At 50.2% G+C, this 23,022-nt stretch overlaps 1 protein-coding gene across 10 annotated transcripts in view; it reads left to right on the top strand.

The window, feature by feature from the left end:
* Nucleotides 1-23,022, top strand: part of ATXN2 (ataxin 2) — a 2,542,428-nt gene that overhangs the window by 2,234,071 nt on the left and 285,335 nt on the right. For 9 of the 10 annotated variants that reach the window (XM_069619517.1, XM_069619521.1, XM_069619518.1 and 6 more), the window contains one exon: nucleotides 3,440-3,664. The exons of the other annotated variant lie outside the window; for it this stretch is intronic. In XM_069619517.1, coding sequence (XP_069475618.1) covers nucleotides 3,440-3,664 — 225 coding nt within the window. The remainder of the gene's footprint in view (nucleotides 1-3,439; nucleotides 3,665-23,022) is intronic. 10 annotated transcript variants of the gene reach the window in all.

The following is a 23,022-nucleotide window of genomic DNA, read 5'->3' on the forward strand; positions in this document are numbered from 1 at the left end:
GCTGGCTTTTTCTGCACATCTAGTTTGTTCCGGCGTTCAGGGCCATACCTCCCGCACCTATCTGGCGGCCATTGTAGCCTACAAGAATTCCCCAGAGCATGTGTTCTCAGCAGCCAACCCAGTGGTAAACGCCACCGCACAGGGTTGTCCAGGCTCTTTGCTCCGGTGCACAGGCCTCAAACTGTCTGGTACCTCAATGTGGTTCTTGCGACCTTGCAACGCAAACCCTTTGAGCCGATGGCCTCGGTGGACATCAGGATGGTGACACTGAAGACGGTGTTGCTGGGGGGCACTCACATCGGCGCGCAAGGTCAGTGAGCTGCAGGCTGCCATCATGCAAGCCTTTCACCACGTTTCACAGTGACAAGTTCATCTTGCGTACTCATCAAATTTTTTTCCAAGGTGGTCACTTAATTCTATTTCAATCAGGATATCTGCCTGCCAGCGTTCTTCCCAAACCTGCAGTCGGATGCCGGAAAGGCTCTGCATTCCTTGGACCTAAAGAGGGTCATCAAGTTCTCCCTCTTTTGGACAAAATCCTTCAGGAAGCATGAGGCATTGTTCATCATGTTCAGGTGCATGTCTTCAGGCACCCAGGCTTCCAATGCTTCTATCTCCCAGTGGATGGTCCATGCCATTTCGAAAGCATATACGGCCTGTGGCAAACCGGTTCCGGAGGGGAGTTATGCCCACGCGGTCGGAGCTAAGGCCACGGCCGTCGCGTTTCAGGGACATGCTTCATGGTATGTCAGCAGGACGGCTACTTGGGCCTCTCCGTCTGCGTTCTGTAAGCACTATTCCCTGGATACCATCTCCAGGTGAGATTGCTTCATCCTAGATATGAGGCAGGTTTTCACAGCTCCACCCTATGGTCTTGTTTGGTGGAATCGCCCACAAGGATGGTGGAAAAAGGTTACTCACTGTAGTGACTAGAGTACTCATTGTCTCTTTTCCTCCATACGTCCCACCCACCTTTCCATGGTTGTATTCCATGGGCTAAAGTTTTCTGTATAGCCTGGTATTAAAGCATCCGATGTGTTCAAAAGGGAGGGCTCAGGTGAGGTGCTGGAGGGCGTGCCTTTTCAGGGTGTTCCCCTGCCCAGTGCTGTGCCCCCAAGCGCTGGACTAAATTTAAAGGAGAAGGCTAAATTCTTTGCTGCCCAAGGTTCTGGTACCGGCCCCATTTTGGGGGACCCCCACAAGGATGGAAGAAAGGGGACTAAGGACTAAGTACTCTAGTCACTACAGTGAGTAACTTTAATTTCTTTGGGTGGTTGTTACTTCAGCATAAGAGAGATAAGGGTGTATATGATCTCTATCTTAGTGATTGTTAACATGTTCTTTGTGCCTAAGAGCAGTTTGGCCTAAATGTCTGTGTAGCTTCGTGCAGTGATGTATGTGCTTCATGAGTAACGTGTGTGTGTGTTGTTGATTACTTTGTTGATGTCATCCGGTTATGGTCTGTAGGGCTGCTTCAGTGAGTGGCGTCTTTCACCTTGGTATGGGAAGGGGGGGTGGATGCCCCCACTACACAGTTCTCCAGCATTGGTGTCTTTCTAAGATTCAGATGCAACCCTCCTGCCTGCCCCGCATATGGCCATATGGCTCATCTTTTTTGCTTTTTATGTTTGTTGTAAGAATCTGAAGATGTCCTCGAGGGGATAGATCTAAGTGAGGTAATGCCTCATGGCTACTGGTTGAATGACCCAAAACAACTCGGAGCACTAAAATGAATACAGTTTCTGGTTTTCTATGAAACTGCTTAATGACAGGGAATATTCAAACAGCATATTAATCTATGAAAGATACCAATACTGGAGAACTGGAAGTGCAGGCAAGTAACTTATTCCATCCTCTAGATACACCAACCCACAGTGATCTGCAATGCATTCACTGCTCCTCAAGTGAGTGGGGAAAGGTGGAGGCTACACTCTGCCTCCAACCCCTTTACCCTGCTCACTCCATTGCTGCTGCACAGAAACATCGAGACATCTACTTCCTGAAGCACCACCTCCTCCGGGACTTCTACCACAATCGACCCACAGCTCACTTGCACGTCTGTGGAGCACTGCACCGCCTGTGTTTGCTCCCTCTGTGAGGAAGTCCCTGTAGGCAGGTGGGACTTGCAGCTCCACTCTCCCTGTTTCTCTAGCTACCATCTGAAGATATGGCATGCAGGGCTGTGGGTTGCAACTCTTCACACCTCCCTGTCTCTGCTCTGCGGGTGCCTGCGTTTCCAATGTCAAACCCTCTTGTGCAGGACACTGTGCTGCATTGCATCCACTTTTCTTCAACTCTGTTGCCAAGTTTGAGAAGGGGAATCACTCCCATTATGGCATGGTTCTGTAGATCAGTCAAGAGATCGCCTACTCCATTTGGTGCTTCACTGCTCCCTTCAACACCATTGTTAAGCTTGTTCACAGATTTCAAAAGAATCCTTGATACTCTTGCTGTTTGGGAAGGACCTTTCCCTCATCCTGAAAGATGCCCACGAGCAGACCAATGACTGTAGTGGTCTCAAGCCCTGTAATGCGACCCATGGCTTGTGGGTTATTTTAACTTCAGCCCTACGTGCGCCCTGACAATGAGGTTGGGGGGTAGACATTTCTGCCTAGTAGTCTTTTGCTGTGTCAAAGCTTCCAAAGCCTAGGAAGGGAACCTGCTACTTGCGGGTCCTACTTGGTTTACCTAGTGGTCAACCCAGGAGAATTTAAAATTGCATGCAGGGGCACTGCAAACACCATGTGACTCTGGGTGGCTTGCCAAATGACTAGAAGGGTCTGTTTACCTGGAACATCTTGTTTAGATGGGCATCTGGGCTTGGATTGTGATATTAGCCTTTTTTTGTTTTTAAACCGCCATCCTGTCATTGTTTAATCCCCTTGTGTGCTCTTGTTTAAAACTTTAGTTCCAGTTGGGGGTCTTCTCAACCCATGTCTTTGCTGCCTAGCCTTATGTCTAGAAATAATCCTGAGGAGACAATCTAGAATCTTAGATGGGACAGATTAGGTTCAATCCCCAAAATTGTGTACGTTCCGTAACCTGCTACGCTCTATGTCCAGGTTGGGTGTTTTGGTTTTATTATCCTTATACTTCCTCCACTTCATCGCTGGGCCATGAAATGCAACTGTTGCACCTTGTTTTTGGTTCAGGGAGTTTTGTTTTCTTGTCTCATCGCAACTATAAAAAATGTTTTAAAAAATGTCAGCCAGTCAGGAAAGGTTCTACAGTTTATGAATAAGGATAAGGATCTCCCTACTGGAAAACTAGTTGCTACTTTTATGTGCATGGTCTATTGATTTTTGGAAATTAGTAGTTTTATTTAAATACCAAAAATAGACTTGTGATGAGTTGTGGTTTGATTGTGAATGTAATTGTGATATTCACATGTTAACCATTACTTTCATGAGGCTTAGCTTATTTTTCTTTCTCTCAACAGCACCACCAGCATCAAGCAGCTCAGGCGCTACACTTAGCAAATCAGCAGCAGCAGTCTGCAATTTATCATGCTAGTCTTGCACCAACCCCACCTTCCATGACGCCAGGCTCGAATAATCAATCTCCACAAAATACCTTCCCGACACAACAGACTGTCTTTACCATTCACCCTTCTCATGTTCAGCAAGCGTATAGCAATGCTCCACATATGGCACATGTACAGCAGGTAAATATTTATATTTAATTGTCTGCTCTAATTTGTAGTACGTTTTGATTTTGTAGCGTGAAGGGATCAGTTCATTTTGTTTGACACCCTGCTATCTAGCGTTTAAACTGGAAATTGGTTTAAATAGTTTTATAAAACTACACTATATTGATATGATCAGACTACAAAAATGGTGATGGGTGCTATGTAAGACCCACTTACATTTTATATATATACATATATATACATATATATATATATATATATCAACTGAAACTCTTGAATGCCCTATGATCTGCCATATCCTTTTTCCCTTTCCCCATACTTTTAGGATGCCAGCATCCTTGGCACCGAGACATATTGACCCTTTTGCTGAGTGTGATTTACAAGGGGAAGCCAACACTCACGTGTGTTAACGCTCATACCTAACCCAGTGCCTCTCCTTTAAGTGTACTCCACCCCAGTTCTCCCCTTCATGTCATCTGTCTTTATTATGTTGTTTCCAGATGAATTCTTGCTTGAACAAATTCCTTTAATTTGTCTTGCCATTTTTCACCTCTTTTACTTTCTATGCTCATTTCTTTGCGTACATCATGTTTACCGACATGTGTCCTGTTTTGCTTTATATTTCAAAGGATGTACACAGTTTTTGCCGTTGGCATACCAATAGCCTGATTACTCATTGAATACCACAAGCATTTGACAAATTCACTGTATGGAATACCACTTGATTGACACAATGTATTACTGAGCAAAGGAGTACTCCTACGTCCCCTTTCCTCCATTCTGTATGGGCATCCCTCACTTGGGACGGGAAACAAACTATTTTACCAGAAAAATTTCTTCCACATTAAATTTAGAGGCACAGCCCCAGGAGCATGCGCTCCCTGACTCTGCCCACCTACGCTACTCCTCTCCTCTTTTTCACGTCGACGGGAGTGGACCGATTTCAACACGGCTCCTGGGTGAGGCCTCAAGCCTCCTAATTCCATGTGCACTTCCCTGGGATATTTTTGCCCTTTTTTCCCATAGTCAGTACTTCAGAGTTCTAAGTACTCTGTCCTCTGGTGCTCCCCCCGGCGCATGTCGATGGTGGCAGGATTCAGCAGGTGTCTGGCCTGTGAGGGTTCCTTCCCCACGTCGATCCACACGTGCTCTGCCTCCGGTGCCTTGGCCTAGACCACGGCTGCTCGGCATGCGATGCGCTCACCCCGTGCTTGTTGAACTGCTTGGCCAGGGGGAGGGAGCTGTTTTCAAGATGACCACTGGAGAACCTCAAGGAGTACGTCAGGTGGAAGACCAGGCCAAAGGTAGGGGCCCTGTTCTCCTCTGCACCCCGCAAAGGCGACTCCTTCCCTAGAAAGCGTCCAAGCTGGAGGGCTCTTCCAGGTCCTAGGACTAGCAAGGGGACCGAGGCTCCAGGAGCTACCGGCTAATGGGTCCAGGGAATCACAGAACCTAGCTACTTGAGGCAAGGGGCGGCCACAGCACAGCAACAGGTACAGGTCCAAGCACCTGCTCCCACTCGGGTAAGCTCCTCACCAGGATCCGAGGACAGGTTCTTCGAGAAGTTCCTCACCCTGATGAGGTCTCCTCAGATGGGCACCATACTGGGGGTGTGGTGGCGACAGGGGAGGAGGGGAGTGTCATCCAAGACATGCTCCCTCCTGTACCTTTTCTACCTCCCATCTTGGTGAAGACCCCAGGAACCAGTGCAGGGCCAGGTTCTTGCGCCCCCACAGGTGCATATCGTCACGGCGGCGCAGCTCCCACCGCAACCACCGGCACTGCCAGTCAGCGTGCCACAGCTGCCGGCAGCACCCTCCAGCATTCCACAAGCAGCACCTGACCTGCAGGACACAGCGGGGGTATGGACGAAGATGAGGACCCGGACACTTCCTCCTCAGCTAGGGCCTTCCATGAGAGGCTGGCGGGCACCGCTGAGTATCTGGTGATCCGGCAGCCGCAAGTTGAAGAACCGGGGCCGAGGGGGGCGGGCATTGGCAGAGGTGCCGACCATCCGTTCAACCACAAAAACCGGCATCCTTTTGCATAAGAATGTTGAAGGCCTGGGCCAAGGTAGGCTGGGTAAAGCCACATTCCACACAGCCTACGATTAAGCACCTAGATGCCAAATATAGGCAGGAAGAGGGGGATGCCCTTGTGCTGTTGGTGCACTCTTAGCCTCATTCCTCAGTTATAGCGGCAGCCTCTGTTTTCTAAGCCACAAGCCTCCACATGTGCCCCAACATCAGCCCGCATAGGAAAGGGGGAAAAACTCCTGGAGGCCTATGGGAAGAAGATCTATTCCAATGCTACGCCATGCTGACCGAGGTGAACCAAAAAATATGGCAGGAGATAGCAGACTTCCGTCCTGAACTTCTCGCACACATTCGGGCAAGATTCAAGCAAGGTCTGGCAGAGGCAAAGATAGCGACCCAGGATATCATGGAGTCGACAGTGGCACATACAGACACTTGAGGTAGGGCTATTTCCGTTGCCACGGACATGAGGACAGCTTGGCTAAAGGCAACTAAGTTTAACGCGGTTGTGCAGGAACGCATTCTCGACCTGCCATTCGAGGAGGAGGACTTTTCATTCAAGTACAGACTAGGAGCTTGATGAAAAGAAAAACAGCTCCCAAACGGCAAAATCCCCTTGGTGGCTTAAGGGACTTTCAGGATCACTGCTCTAGACAGCCGGAGAGGTCGTCCAGCTAGCACCAACGCAAGCAGCACAAATCATCGCACAAGGGGTTTTTCCAGTCCCCCTCCCAGGCACCAGCCACAGAAGGAAAGAAACAGTGACGGTGCCATCCAGATCTACAGTACTGCGGAAGGGGGCAGGCTTGCCCTTGACATTCATGCCTGGCGATCAAGGTTTGCAGTCCAATGGATTATCTGTGATTTCTTTGGGCTTCCACCTGCCCATAACTCCCCCCCCCCCCCCACCCCCTACTCCCACAGATTGGGACAGCAACTCTACTGGCGGAGATCCGCTCGCTCATGGCGAGGCAGGCGGTGGAGGAGGTTCCTACCACACAAAGAGGCAGGGGCTTCTGTGCCTGTATCTTTGTCATACACAAAGTTGGGGTTCTCCAACCTCCTGAAATCGGAATTACTTCCCACTCAATCCTTAACGTTCTTGGGCCTGATTTGGGATACGAGGGCGGAGAGTGTCTTCCCCTCCCAGGACAAGATCATTGCATTCAGGTTTGCCACAGGGCGTTTCCTCAGAAGGACAGTGACTTCGGCATGGTGGTATCAACACCTGCTCGGGATAATGGCAGAATGCCTCCTTGCGGTGCCTCACAAAGGCTCAAAATAAGGAGGCTGCAGCTACACTTCTCAGCCTCTTGGAATCAGGAGACAGCCTCCCTTGTCAACATACCACAGCACATTCAAGAGGATCTATGGTGGTGTAAAAACAGAGGCCAACCTATTAGTGGGACGGCCATTCCAGCGGCCTCTACCAGTGTTCACCATTACCATGGACTCGTCCCTGGAAGGATGGGGTGGCTACCCTAAACAGTCAGTGTTCATGGCCTTTGGTCAAAGCAGGAACAGCCAGAGCACATCAATTGGCTCGAGATGATGGCCATCTGGCTTGCCCTTAAAGCTTTCCTCGCTATTATCAGCAACAAATCAGTCTGCATTCATATAAGACGACTCCATCTGTATGTATTAAATCAACAAACGGGGGTTTCGGATGATCTCCTCTTTGCAGGTTGTTAATCGACATATGGGAATGGGCAATGTCGCACAGCATTTAACTTTCTGCCGTCCACCTCCCGGGGGAGTCCAACCTGGAGACGCACAGACTCAGCTGGTTTGGAGTCGACAACGACGAATGGCAGTTGAGCGAGCATGTCCTGAGCGAGATCTTCAACAGGTGGGTCCATCCTCTGGTGGACCTATTCGCCACCTCGAACAGGAGATGTCACCATTATGTGTCCTGGAAGCGACAGGGCAGAGGCTCACTGGGGGACGCTTTGCAGATTCAGTGGAACAACATGTGGGCATATGCTTTCCCTCCGACCCCCGTTGATACACCGGGTCATCTGCAAGGTCAGGGAGTCGCAACGGCTTTGCCTCAACTTGATTGTGCTGTGGTGGCCGGCCAGATCTTGGTTCTCTGAGCTCTTCCAGCTGTCGTGTCAGCCTCCAGTCCTCCTCTCAGTGGGATCATCCCCACTTTTATCCCAGCAGGGCGGCACAGTGATACATCCCACTCTGGAGAAGTTAGCCCTTGCAGCTTAATTCCTGAGCATGTCACCTTAAGACATCTACAATTGTCCGAGGACAACTTGGACATCATTCAAGGGGCCAGAAGCAGCTCCCCAAGGAGTCAATACAAAAGGAAATGGACCAGGTTCTGTCACGTGGCCCATGCAAACGAGATAGACCCTCCGGCATGCACACTAGACAATGTGTTGTCTTTTTCAATGCACTTGGCTCATTGAGGTGTCCAGGTTGACACCTGCTGTACTTATCTGGCGGCCATTGGCGCTTATAGAAACTATGGGGATAACCTCTTCTCCAATCTGGTGATGAAAAAACACCCACCGGGCCTGACCAGATTGTATCCTCCAGTCAAGCGACCACACCGAGTCTGGTACCTCAATGTGGTGCTGGTCGCCATGGCCCACGAGCCTTTTTAGCCCATGGCATTGGCGCACCTCAAGCTTGTTGCCATCAAGGCTGTGCTTCTGGTTGCCCTCACTTCAGCGCACAGGATTAGTGAGATCCGGGTCCTGGTGGCAACAGAGCCATATTCCACATTCACCGGGACAAGGTGGTGCTTCAGACACACTCTTCATTCCTCCCAAAGGTTGTGTCATCCTTTCACCTTAGCAAGGAGATGGTACATCCAACCTTCATCCCAAATCCGAAGGATGAGGCAGAGAAAGTGTTGCACTGTCTGGATGTCAGAGGTGCCATGAGATTCTACCTAGACAGGACTAAGACCTTCCGTAAATCGGATGCCCTGTTTGTCACCTATGGTTCGTAAAAACCAGACAGCCAAGTGTTAGACAAAGTTTGAATGCCGTACCCTCTGGGAACACTACAAACAACTATGACTACAGGTATAGGCAACCCAACCTTTGGTATAAACTTGTACTACACAGTTTTGGTAGCGTGTTCAGCAATCGGGCTTATCTCAAGAGGGGAAATGTGAGCTGTAGTGGAGTTACACAAAGATTCACAATTACAGGTATTCAAATACACTTTTACACAAGGTTTCTTGCATAAACAATGATTAATTTATATATCAGTCAGTTATAAAGCCTTCTTTAGAAGGGAGCACTATACTAGTAACATACAAACACACTTCAATACTGTACACTCTGAGTTTCTGAATCAGTCAAGACCCTTTTGGGATGGCCCACAGACACAACCTACACCCACAGGTGACTTTAGTAAGAAGGGTGCTGGGGACATTAATATCTTCCTGTTTGCATTCAGAACACTCTTATAAAGTTGTTTAAAAGGCAAAGGTTATTAGAACACAAGAAATTACAAATAGTCTTAAGCAGGGCAAATACTTTCAGATAGCACTTAGAAGAGTGATTCAATTCAAATAGGCTAAGGAACGTCAGTGGGCAAACGTCTTTGTATAGGATGCAGCACTTCAGGTAAGTAAATGGAAAAGTCTTTGCACAAGTTCTTAGGAGTCTTTGATAAAAAGAAGAATCAAATGTAGGGCGACAAGCTGATTAGACTTGTGAGTTGCAGAAGTTACAACCACTTCCACAGTAAGAGGCAAGTTCTATTAAACTTGTTTTACAGTACGTTGCTAAAGGAGAAAAGATGCAGCTGATGACTTCTGTTCCTGTGCAGCTCTGCAGATCTCACTGTTCCTGGGCCTCAGTCGTGGAAACAAGAGGAAGGACGTCCGGGGACTCCCGCACTGTCAAAACTGGCAACCGGCAAACTTTACTTTCAGTGGCTGTTTCGCGTTTCAGCTCCTTGCGGTACAGCAAATAGCAATAAGTGCGGTTCCCGGCTGTCGAGGTGAACTGTCCTTACTTCTGGGGTCCCGGACTCTGCTGAGGGGACTCAGGCTTGGTCAGTCTTTCTTCGGGGGAGTTGGGAGGATCTTCCAAAAGCTTTTAGGCCAGCTTAAAAGTAACGCACACAATCTGGTGCTCCTCTCCCTGGCTATATGGTTCCTGCAGCAACTCTGAAGAAATTCAACCAGCTCCGAGATGGGTGTCCAGTTGGCTTACTTTGGAGTTGATTGGTCCCACCAATTCAAAGGGAGATGTCGTACTTGCAGGGGTTTCTCTTCAATGCGAACTTGGCAAGTAGTCAATGCAGCAGGGCTTCACCGGGCAAACCAACGGTCCAGGAGTTGCAGAAGGCGTCCTCTTCAAGCTCATCTTCGGTTCCTTCGTCCAGTGGTAGACTCTGCCTTCCAAGCCAAATGACTTGCCTTTTATTCGGTTCGTTCCCATTCATTCCAGCCTAGCTGTCACTCACCCAGCAGGGTGGCTCTCCTTGCCGGACAGTCAGCCAGCCAATCACCACATAGTGCATTTGGATTTCCTACAAGACTAAGCACATGGAGTTTTGGGCACCTCCCTCACTTCCTGCATACCCCAGACACTCTGGAGCCAGAGGCGGGTTTCTCCCAGAAACTCAGCCAAAGGCGAAATGAACAAAGATCAACCCTGGTTTGGCGCACAGAGAAACTCTCTAGAGGGACCTTTCTACAAAGACCTGGTGAAAAAGACCGGCACCATTTTAGCAAAGATGGCTGTACACCATTTTGAAAAAGATGGCTCCCACGGTTACTTTACCGGAGCCGCGAACGGTCAGAGTAAATGCAAACCAAGGAAGTTCAAAACTAAACCACTGCCACCAGCCAGTCAATTGAGGAAAGGGTAACATAAAAAATGTTCCATGAGCATTAAGACCCAGGGGATACCAAGTAACCCCTCCAGCACTCTATTGTAAAATAGGGTGTGCTGGGTCTAGCAAGTACAATGCTAAGTAAAGTCAATTTCACTTTACTGCTCTGGGAAACAGTAGTTGATCCCAGAAAAGCTATTTAAACCTTGGGAAATATGGAAGAATTCCCTGTGCACCTGCATTGAAGGTGCTTTGTGACACAAATGTAAAAGATGATGTCTATGGAGTTAGCCTCCATAACCAAAAAGAAACACTGTGTATGAAATCACATTAAAATACATGAGAGAGTGCGAGAAAGGGTCTCTCTCTCCAGGGGAAAAAAATCAAGTCCTCAAAATCCAGCAAAGTTGCTGGGGGTCTCTAAGGTGGAGGGGATTAGCACATTTTTGAGAATTCTCCCTAACACCAAGCATCCAAGGCGTCAGTTGCAAGGTGGATGCTGATGGCCATCAAAGAAGCTTATGAGGAGCAGCACAGGACCTTCCCAGCAAACATGCATGTCCATGCGATCCGAGCCAAGGCCATGGCTGCGGCTTTCCAAAGACACGTGCCCTGGCAGACTATCAGCAAGGCGGCTACTTGGGCCTCTCCATCGGCCTTTTGCAAGCACTATTACTTGGACGCCAGCGCTAGATCAGACGCAGCATTTGGCCATTTAGTTTTAAGAAACCTGTTTTACTAGAGATGCAGCTCTCCTCCCCAGGGCTTCATTCTGTTGTAGTCGCCCATACAATATGGAGGAAAGGGGACAGGACATAGGAGTAATTATAAGTTACTCACCATAGCGACTAACATACTCCTAGTCCATAGTTCCCTTTCCTCCATACGTCCCACCATCCTTCTCCTTAAAAAAACTGTAAAATTAGGAATTGTAACATAGACAATGTGTCAAAGGGTACTGAGGAGTGATGCCAGTGGGCGGAGTCAGGGGAGCACATGCTCCTGGGGCCGTGACCCAGTGCATAACTAAATTTAAAGGGGAAGACAATTTGTTCTGGTGAGAAAGGTTCTGTTTCCCGTCCTCAGCGAGGGACGCCCATGCAGAATGGCGGAAAGGGGGCTATGGGCTAGGAGTACGTTAGTCACTATGGTGAGTAGCTTATAATGAATGTTCTTTGAGATTAGAACACAGCATAAGATGTGGGAACATAGTCTAGTTATTAACGCCATTGATGTCGTCACCAAAAAGCACACAGCATAATGTTTAATTCAAAGGCATGGGTCAAGGTTTCTAGGGGAGTTATTACCAGAGTTCTCTTGCAGATGTCAAAACCTTGCATAATGCATTAAGTGTGTTTGGGCTTCTATAAATGCAATCGCTTTTTCTCTTCTCAGGATGTATAATCAAATTACCAGTTAGTAATTAAGCACTGTGTAGCCCATGAGAAACGGGCCAGGCATAAGACCTAATAGATCAAGGTTCAGACAGCACTACAACAAAAGCCTTACATGTTACAGTAGTGAAATCAGCCACTACATATGAATCTTGGCAAAGAAATGAACTGCTCGATTCTAATACTGCATCTTCCTCTATCCTCTTTAAGGTGCCTACTCTTTTGATGCAAACTATGGAAAATCTAATAGTCTAGCAGATTCTCAGGGACAGTCCACAACTTGCCCTGTGATTATTTTTCAGAAAATCATGCATAGTTTACATTCTTGTGCCTTTAAATACAAAGCTTGCTGATAAGAATATAAAGTCTTCTGGCTTTGTTATACAGTCATCAGGGCATTACATTATGATAGAAAGAGAAACATTCTGTTTCAGATCCAAGGATGTCGTTGCTGGTACTGATAAAGTCCTGTTGAGATTACAACTACACTGATGTTTAAAAAAAAAAAAAAAGAAATGTTCCTTCCTCTGGATACAAAGGGTGCATCATGGTTTTCATTGTTGGGGCACTTGTGTCGAGCTGATGCTTAGTTACAGAGGTCGCATTTTACTTGACACTCCTTGCTTCCTGGTGGGGCTGCAGGCTTATGTTCAGCATGCAGACAGCCATCCTAATTGGGACATTGGATTGTTCCCGGTCAGTGTATAACTATTGCAACATGGCCAGGGCAAGGAGTCCAACAGGCATTACATAATTTCCAGTGTTGCGTGCCTCACCATGTGAGACACACAGGTTGCACATAAGACTGACTACCTCCACAGCAGTGTGCATCACAACATTTTCTCCAGTTCCCACTTAATTCCTTGTCCAAACTTACTGTTTCTCCAGTTATTTGCTCTTTCAGATCTTGTGTCCTTCCTGTACTCCTTTACAAGCTGTTCCCCTTAGGGCCCCACCGTTGCTTTGCTGCTGTGACTCCAGCTCCTTGATTAAGTCTGCCGTGATCCATTGCTGTTCTTTGAGGATTTCTGTGTTGTTTTTTCATCTGTACACACGTTCACCCTACAATTATGTGACCCTTTTTCTAGTTCCAGGGCAATATGGCTGCAAGGAAGGATCAACCTTTCCTTCTGGAAACCATCTAAACAAAGTAAGGAGAAGTGGTGCCTTAGCCCAGCTCTTGACACACAGTCCTATTCCATCCACTATTATAGACTTGTAATTCCTTGGATTCAACTGGTATGTCAAAAGACTTGGTTACTTAAAACTTTCTGTATGTTTGAAATTGGTCAGTATGCTAGCATATTTGATTGAAAAGCTTAGTCCACCACCTCCTATATGCTGGGGTTGCTAAACTAGCTCTGATTCTGGTCCACCTACATGAACCATTGTTAAGATGGATTTCTAGAATCTTGTCTGGTGGACAGATTTTAGGAGGCCACCATGGTCATAGTGAACAGGGTAACGCTGAGGGTTTAGCAAAAATCCAAGCAAGGTAGCAGAGGAGAGCAGTCAAGATCTATTCTTGGGAGAGTGTGAGTAGGGTCAGTGGTCCACAATGAGTCCACACAGTGACACATGCAATAGTTCAATTTAGACAGGCAAATACAAATATACTATATTTAGTCTATGCCCAAAAAGCACACTAGGAAAGGAAACAAGAAGGTGATACTAAAACACAACACTCAATTATCATATTTCTGAGGCTTGTGGAATCTGCTTAGATTGCATGCTATGCATAGGCCGACATCTCGTGGAAGCTGCAGAGTATTACAGTTGTTGTTTTCGCAACTCGAAAAGGGAACTCGACAGGGGGTGCCAGTAATGCTATCTATCCCTAGTGTGACATCCACTGAACCCATGGTCCTTCACGCATCAAGGTCCCTCAGATAGTTTTTTTCCACCATTGTGAGCGGTCGCATTAAGCGGAGTTCAACTTCGGCTAACGCCATTTGTTTTTGCAAAGTTTAAAAGATAGTTTCTCTTTCTGTCCTTCTACGCCTGACGCCGTGCTCTCGACGCAGTGAAGATCAAGGAGAAATACAAGCCTCCGTCGGACGAAGTGAACTTTTGACGGATCCCTTTCGGCCTTGGAAGGCCCAACAGCTTTAGGCCCCTACAGTAGGGAGAGTGGGGGCGGTCATTATACAATGTATTTTCCCTCCCCTTATTGCCTGGCTGCCTTCCCCAGACATGGATAAGACACCCTTTAAATTTTGCCCAAATTGTAATAAAATGTTTCTGTGGATCGACAAACACCGGGTCTGTAACCTGTTTAAACCGCGACGAAGGGCACTGTCAAGCTTGTGAGCTCTTTTGACCCACGACCCTTAAGGATTACAGAACGAAGCCCTGGGCCCATCACGCCATGCAGGTCGAGGCCGCCATGGAAGGAGCCTCCAGTGACGCTGCCTTTTCGGACTGCGAGACTGATGCGAAACAGTCACGTTCTGCAGCATGGGGTCTGGCATGGATTCACATGCTCATGAATATTCCCCGTCGTCAGGCTGAGAATCCCCAATAAAGAAAAAATCAGTATCAGTTTCGTTTCTGATCTGTCTTTCTTAGTAGTAACCAATCACTGATCTCTGGGTCATACTGCCTCCAGCCAATGACTGCCCTCTCCCTAAGCCCCGCCTCTGGCAGCCATCCTCAGATTTTTACCGCACGCTTAAGTGTTGGGAGTCCTCGTGTTTAGCTCTTGAGTTTTTTACTGCGTTTTCACGCTTTTTTCAGGAGATTTTCTCATTGTTTTGGTTTAATCGAGCCTCAAGCTCCACCGTTCTACATCCGATAACGGGGACCCGTTTCGGAATTCTTCTACGCCCCTCAAGGGTGAAGTTTTCGTCGAGTTTACACTTCTTTGAGGATTCCGGAAGATCTGCGGCCTACCTCAACGGACATGGCCCAGGACAAGGAAAGCTCGACGCCCGGATCCAAGCTGTTCAGGTGCTGCCCTGGATGCGGATTGCAGAATGTTTTCAAGGAGGACGAGCACTCGCGTTGTCTCTACTGACTTCATGAGGACAAGAGGCACGTGGAGAAGGACTGTGCATTCTGCAAGAACCTTTCGGAACGGACCAAGCAAGATCGTTGTTCCCGCCTCGTCGCCTGGCTGGAGAAGGGCACAGCAGGTGAGAAGGCGAAGAAAAAGTCTGAGCGGGCTTCTAAGTCCTGTGAGGGCGCCCCGGCGACGGGGGCCCAACAGAAGGCCAAGCACTGCGAGTCCGCGGGCACCGGGAGCGCCGAAAGGTCGGGCTCTTCGGTTGCCAAACAGGGCGCTACTTCCCTGGCACGTTCGACCACGAGCCAGCGCTCTGGTTCAGGAAAGAGGAAGTCCGAGAACCTGGGTAGGCCGCTGGAGCGGACCCGGTTGATCTCGAAGGGGGAGCGAGGCGCTGACCCTCCCCCCAAGGCGAAGGCCCAGGACGCACCTAAGGTGGTGAGGGCTTTGATCCACCCGGCAAAGGCCTCTACCGAAGTGGTCGCTGCGACCCTGGCGAAGCCGGCTGAGAATACGCCTGTGGAAACACCCGCCGGACCCAGAGTATCCCTGCCACCGCGGAGGGATTCCTCTTTCCAGCCCATCGCTAAGACTCCTGTGAAGCCCCCGGCTGAAAAAGAGGGGGGGGGCTGGTGGACATCACAGACTCGAAATCAGCCTCTGAGGAGGAACTAGTGGAAACCTAGAAGGGCCTCAACGAAAGGTCCCTAGGCCTCAACGAGACGTTCATAGGCCTCAATGAGAGGTTCGAGAAGGTTCGATCCCAGGGGCGGTCCCTGCTGACATGATCGAAGATAGCGACGACGACGCCGAACAGGGCCCAGTGGAACAGCCATCCCGTCCGTCGCAGCCATTGGCCGAGCCCCAGGATAGCTCGGCGGCCATTTTGTTGGCAATCTAATCCTTATGCACCGAGATATGGACGAGATTACCATGGACCCCGATGGAGGATCAGAACCAGGCCTGTCGGGAAGCCCTCCGAACAAGCGGAGGAGAGTCCACCCCGCTCCGCTCTTCGTGCCTGAGAGACCGGTGGACCCCTCATCCCCCTTGCCGGAACCTAGAGAGGATACGGCGACGGATACAGCAATGGGGACGGACAATGACGGCGGCGATGACACAGCAGACATCCCGTCGTCACCCCCCCTTGCTGGCGTCTTCATCCGACGAAATTGGCTCTTTCCACGCCATGATAACCAGGGCATCCGAGCTCTTCCAGCTCTGCCTTGAAGAACAGAAAAAGGAGGGGTTTCTGTACCAACGACGATAGGCCAAGAGGAAGACAGTCCTCGCGGTCTCTTTACTCAACGACATCTGGGAGGAGGGGCTTGCTGTCCTCAAGAACCCTTCCACGACACCAGCCAAGAGGGACAGGTATGAGAAGAAGTACCGAGTCACCGATGCCGCCCCCTTGTGCCTCAGGGCCCAGCCCACGCCAGACTCTGTCGTCTCGGCAGCGGCTAAGAAGGCAGCGGGTGCGGGCGCTTCAACTTCCACCTCCCCGCCGGAACAGCAAGGGCAAGAAGTTGGACTCTATGGGACGACGAGTCATCTCGTCGGCGGCGATGACGATTAAGGCGGCCAATGCCTTAGCGATCGTGGCCCGCTACGACAAGGAGCTCTGGTTCAAGATAACTCCCCTGCTAGACTTCCTGCCTAATGACAAAAGGGCCCTAGAAATTCTGCAGGAAGGCGAGGTGGCGTCGGATCACGCCATAACAGTGGCAAAGGACATTGCCGATACCGGATTTCGCCAACTGGGCAACAGAGTTTGCCTCTGACGACGAGGATGGCTCAAGGCGACAGACTTTCTCCAGGACGTCCAGACCAGGGTGTTGGACATGCCGTTCGATGGCAACAACCTTTTTGGTAAGGCGGTGGATGAGTCCCTACAGGCCATCAAGACCGACTCAGAGACGGCCCGGGCCCTAGGGGTGCTTCAACAGCGGCAGCCCTTTCGGAGCTCCGGAGGCAGACAGGGTGCCTCCAATGGATCCAGCGGTGGCTCCTCCACTTACCGCCAGGCGGCCCGCTCCTCTTCTCAGGAGGCCTACAGAGGTCGCGGCAAGCAAGGGAGTTCCCGCCGCCGTCGCCAAGGAGGCCAAGGCGGCAAGGCCGCCTTGACTGACCCGGCCGGGTTGTCGGGCCCCCACCAAAGCACCCCGGTGGGAGGCCGGCTGACGAAGTTCGTCAGTGTGTGGGAGTCCATCTCCACCGACCGTTGGGTGTTGGACACCCTGGCCCACGGGCACTCGCTGGAATTCCAAAAGAAGTGCCCTCGCATTCCTCCCGTGGCCAGGAAGGAGAATCACGTCCCTCAACTACTGTTGGAGGTAAAGGCGATGCTCAAGAAAGGTGCCATCGAGCTCGTCCCCAGAAGACAGGCGGTTGGCACCCCATCCTGGACCTGCGTCGCTTAAACAAGTACATCAAGGCGCAGAAATTCAGGATGGTCACCCTCCAGCACGTGCTGGGACAGCTGGAGGAAGGCGACTTCCTATCGTCTTTGGACCTGGAGGATGCTTACTTCCACATACCTATTCTAAAAAGGAACAGGAAGTTCCTCAGGTTCGTGGTTCAGGGACGCCGCTACCAATTCAGGGCCCTACCATTTGGATTAAAGTCGGCACCCAGGGTTTTCACCAAGTACCTGCCACCAGTGGCGGTGCGGCTGCGTCTGCAGGGGATCCACGTTTACCCCTACCTGGACGACTGGCTAATCCGGGCAAGGACAAGGGAACTCGCCGTTGAACACACGGCGAGGACCGTCCGGTTTCTCACGGAGCTGGGGTTCGCCATCAACTACCCCAAATCCCACCTGGTTCCATCGCAAATAGCACTGTTTCTCGGAGCGAAGCTCGATACAGTGGGGCAATTGGCCTCCCCTTCAGAGGAGAGGACCAAGACCATCCTGGGCAAGGTGCGGCGCCTGCTATCCACGGACGTGGCCAGGGTGAGGTCCATCAAGTCCCTCCTCGGGATGATGTCCTCATGCATCTACCTTGTACCCCTTTGTAGACTTCAGATGCGTCCGCTACAGGAGTTTCTCGACGCCCGCTGGCTCCAAGCGAGGGGCTGTTTCGAGGACAGGATCCCTCTCGACAAGGAGTTCCATTGGGCGATCTTATGGTGGGGCATCCGTGCTCACCTCACGACAGGCACGGAATTTCAAATCCCGGCGTTTCAGGAGACAGTGACAACGGACGCCTCTCTGGAGGGTTGGGGGGGCCCACACCGGAGACCTCCACGCAAGAGGCCTTTGGCTCCCGGAGGAGAAGTCTCGCCACATCAACATTCTGGAGCTCCGAGCAGTGTTCTGGGCTCTCAAGTCGTTCCTTCCGTCCCTCAAGGGCAAAGTGGTGAGGATCTTCACTGACAACACCACCACGATGTTCTATATACGGAAGCAAGGAGGCACCAGATCCCCAGCCCTATCCAAGGAGGCCCAGGGTCTGTGGCGCTGGGCCATCGCCCAGGGGATGTTTCTGGTTCCCTTCCACCTTGCAGGAATAAAAAACACCATCACGGACTCACTCAGCAGGGAGCTGCGCTCGTTCCACGAGTGGGAACTGCGCCAAGACCAAGTGGATCGACTCGTCCAACGTTGGGGCAAACCCCGGATCGACCTGTTCGCGACGGCGACGAACTCCAAGTGCCAGGGGTTCGCCAGCAGGTTCCCACAGCCGAGGAGCATGGGCGATGCTTTCTCGTTCCCTTGGGACGGCCTGTTTCTATACGCGTTCCCTCCGTTACCGTTGCTGCTCCGCCTCATCAAGAAGTCCAGGTGCAGGATGATCCTCGTTGCACCGGCATGGCCGAGGCAGATCTGGTTCCCGAACCTTCTGGACTTGTCAACGTCCCCACCAGTCAAGCTGCCGGTGGACGCGGATCTTCTCTCCAGAGAAGGAGGCGCCATTCTCCATCACGACCCACAGTCGCTGAACTTGCAGGCCTGGCTCCTGCAGCACTAGAGTTTGGAGGGTACGATATCCCGGCTGATTGCAGAGAGGTTCTTGCAAAGGCCAGGGCGTCCTCGACTCTCAAGTGTTAGTCTTAAGTGGAAGAGGTTCTCTGTCTGGTGCCGTGCACAGAAGATTAACCCTCTTTTGATTACGGCCCCTCAAGTGCTGCCGTACCTACTGTCGCTGGACTGGCTCACGCCTCCATAAAAATACATCTGGCTGCAATCTCCCGCCGTTGAAGGCCCCTGCCCCGGCGTGGGAGCTTAATGTGGTGCTGACCGGGCTCATGGAAGCCCCATTCGAGCCTATGCATTCAGCGCCTTTGAAGTGCCTGTCATGGAAGACAGCGTTCCTCGTGGCCATCACCTCTGCACGACGAGTGGGAGCGAATCAAGCCCTATCTTGCAAGCCTCCATACTTGACTTTTAATGACACAAGGGTAGTGCTGAGGACGCACCCCTCCTTCATGCCCAAGGTGCCGTCGGACTTCCACCTCAACGAGCCCTTGGTGTTACCAATTCTCTTCCCGTCGCCTTCGACGCCGGCCGAGAGGACTTTGCACTCGCTGGATGTAGCTACAGCGCTGAAGTTCTACGTGGACCACACAAAGAGTTTTCAGAAGACGTCACAACTGTTTGTGAACTTTGGATCTCTGAATCAAGGGAAGGCTCTCTCGAAGACTTCCATTTCCAGATGGCTCTCTGGCTGCATCATGCATTGTCACCGGTTGGCAAACCGACGGCTGCCCGGCCGTCCGAGAGCCCATTCGACCAGAGCTATCGCTGCTACCACGGCGTTCCTGTCTGGTGTGCCCCTGCTGGACATCTGCAGGGCTGCTACGTGGAGGTCGACGCACACCTTTACAAGATTCTACTGCGTCGATCGGGACTCCGGGGAGGAGTCCAGGGTCGGCCAAGCAGTGCTGCGCAACCTGTTCACTTAAGGTGAGTCTTGTGAGGAGGTAAGATATGCTTAATGTTGAGTTGTTGTATTGCTTAATGTTAAGCCTGTTCCACCTCCCGTGGTTGTGCATGTGTATGCTGCTATGTATTCTTTTATCCATGAGCATTTGAATTCATGTCAGACCCCATGCTGGAGAAGGAACAAGTTACTTACCTGTAACTGTTGTTCTCCAGCATGGGTCTGGCATGGATTCACATGCGAACCCTCCCACCTACCCCTCTGCTGCTCTTCGCTTGGTCATACTGCCACTTGGCGTGCTACCAAATCTGAGGATTGGTGCCAGCGGAGGGGCTTAGGTAGAGGGCAGTCATTGGCTGGGGGCAGTATGACCCAGAAATCAGTGATTGGTTACTACTAAGAAAGACAGATCAGAAACGAAACTGATACTGATTTTTTCTTTACTGAGGATTCCCAGCCTGACGACGGGGCATATTCATGAGCATATGAATCCCTGCCAGACCCATGCTGGAGAACAACAGTTACAGGTAAGTAACTTGTTCCTTCCCAAGTGCTAGCCCCCGACCCTGGGAGACAGGCCGGCGGCTCTGTTGTGGGGACTACCCCCGGCGGCAGGAGCACTACATCTTCCCATCACACTAAACACACAACCCCCGGCAATATGTCGGGTCCGCCAGACAAACGCTGAGATTCGGCATCTAGGTGCAGATCAATGGGTTCCCGGTCCTCAGGGCACTCCCAGTCACGGTCGCCTCATGACGGGCCCTATAAGACTAAAGACGCTGCCCACAAGACTCCTACAACCGAATATCGGCTGACGCAGTGAAAGTCCTTCCCACTGCCGAAACTCGACACGTTTCATCAAAACCGGTAGAGAAGCCTAAAGATTCAGGGTTATCTCACCTGATTCAAAAACATGTTCCAGAAACCCTTATTAGAGCTTCCAATTCCAAAAAATCTTCCTCTAAGAGCCCAAATCATAAGGACAGGTCCTAGAAGACCAAGGTCCATAAAGAAAAGTCTCAGAGATTGGAGGATACCGTAACTACCCCACAAGAGGAAGACTATGTCCCACAAGATGAGGGGGAGGGCCCATTAAGTGAGGCCCTACATAATAAAGATCTTACCCAAACACCTACTGTTCCTTACTCTGGGTTCTTCCCCAGCTCAGCTAAGTGGTCATCAGAAGACCTAGCTAGAGTTATGTCTAGAATGCTTGCTTTGCTGATTTCTTTGAAAAAATCCTAATGCTTAAGAAAGTTTTCAAAATACACCTCCGGGCTGAGAGCTTGAGGCCTGATCAGTTGGATCTTCCACTATTCAACCCCTGTCTTCATACCAGCCTCCAACTAAAATGCCTTGCACTGCAGACACCGAGGGCTATCAGGAGGATCAGGGGGAGGATGAATACTATGATGGGGATAATGGTGATGTTAATAATGATGATGAGTCAGAAGTTTACACTATAGACTCTCATATTCCACAAGACTCCCCCTTACCTGATTCCCCAGTGGATAATCAACCAGTCTTTAATGATCTCTTAATCAAAGCAGCTGATCAATTCGGAATTGAGATCCATGAAACTCAGCAAGACAAAGATTTTGCAGAGGATATCCTGGGAGATAAAAAAGCGGCCACCCAGTTTATACCCATCCTAAAGTCAGTTCAAAGGAGGATCCAACCCTCTCTTCAAACGCCCAATCAAACCAGGGCAGTCAATCCACGAATAGAAAAACTATTCCAGCTAGAACCATCTGATCCTTTCTATATCAGAGGACCGCTTAAGCCAGATTCACTAGTAGTCACAACTGCCCGGCAGAGGGTGGGTACACCTCTAGTCTGTCCAGAAGCTCCCCCAGACAAGGAGAGCAAGAAACTCTACACCATGGGAAGATAGGTGACAACTTCGGCAGCGTACCAAGCAAGGATCGCCAACAATTCAACACTGTTGGCGAGCTATGACTGCAACAAATGGGACAAAATTATGGCCCTTGGTGATTCTGCTCCAGAGCCTTTAAGAAGTAAACTTGCCCTTGTAGAAGCTGAAGGCAAAGCTACTGCCAGCAATCTGTTAAAGAATAACCTTGATGCTGCTGATAATGCCGGACGCATAATCGCAGAAGGAACCATTCTCAAGCGCCATGCTTGGCTTCGCCGATCCGGTTTTAAACTGGAGACACAGGCAACGTTGCTCAACATGCCAATGGAACCAAATGTTCTATTCCGCAAAGCAGTGGAGGATGCTCTGGTCGGCTAAAGAGGTGTATGAGACTCTCAAATCTCTTGGCCAACTTGCCAACAAACAAACTGGGCAAAGGGGCGGAAACAATTTTCGTCGTTTTCACAGACAAAATTCCCAAAGAGGCTCAGGCTATGGACAAAACCAGAATTCTTCATGGAACAGCAACCAGGGTCAAGCGTCCCAGGGTTATCCTAAAAGCCAGCGCAGAGGTTGCGGCAGGGGGAGAGCCTCCATTTCCAGAGGTGGAGGAACGCCTCCCAAACAATGACAAGCCACTACCGGTCCCCTCCCATGACTCCCCCGGTAGAGGGACGAATTTCAAACTCCCCCCACGCATGGGAGGGAATAACCACGGAAACGTGGGAGTTATCAACAATAGCGGTAGGTTATTGCGTGGAGCTCATAGGAACACCTTCAAACCTCCCTCCACGCCAAAGGAAAACATCAAAAGAGGAACAACGCATCTTAATCGAAGGGGTCAATGCGTGGCTCCTCAAGGACGCCATTGAGATTGTGCCATACAACAAGGTAAACAAGGGTATTTATTACACATACATCCTTGTACCAAAGAAAGATCTGACAATGCGCCCAGCATTAGACTTGCGCCCTGCAAACACTTGTGTAAAGTCACAAAAGTTCTGCATGACAATGCTACAAGAAGTAATTCTCCTGCTAAAACGGGGGGATTACATGCCAACATTGCATATGAAAGATGCCTATTTTCATATTTCAATGCTCCCAGCGCGCAGAAAACTCTTGCTGTTCAAAGTAGCAAACCAGCACTACCAATTAAAGTTGCTGCCCTTTGGAATAGCATCAGCTCCAGGGGTATTCACAAAGGTACTGGCGGTGGTGGCGGTGCACTTGCGCAGGGAAGCAATCCCAGTGTACCCCTATCTGGACGACTGGCTGATCACAGGAGAGACTCCCCACCTATGCAAACTAAACACACAAAGAACCATAGATCTTCTCTTCCAATTGGGCTTCTCTATAAATGAGAAA

This window comes from Ambystoma mexicanum, chromosome 10, assembly GCF_040938575.1.
Source record: "Ambystoma mexicanum isolate Mex_15411 chromosome 10, UKY_AmexF1_1, whole genome shotgun sequence".
Classification (NCBI taxonomy): Eukaryota; Metazoa; Chordata; class Amphibia; order Caudata; family Ambystomatidae; genus Ambystoma; species Ambystoma mexicanum.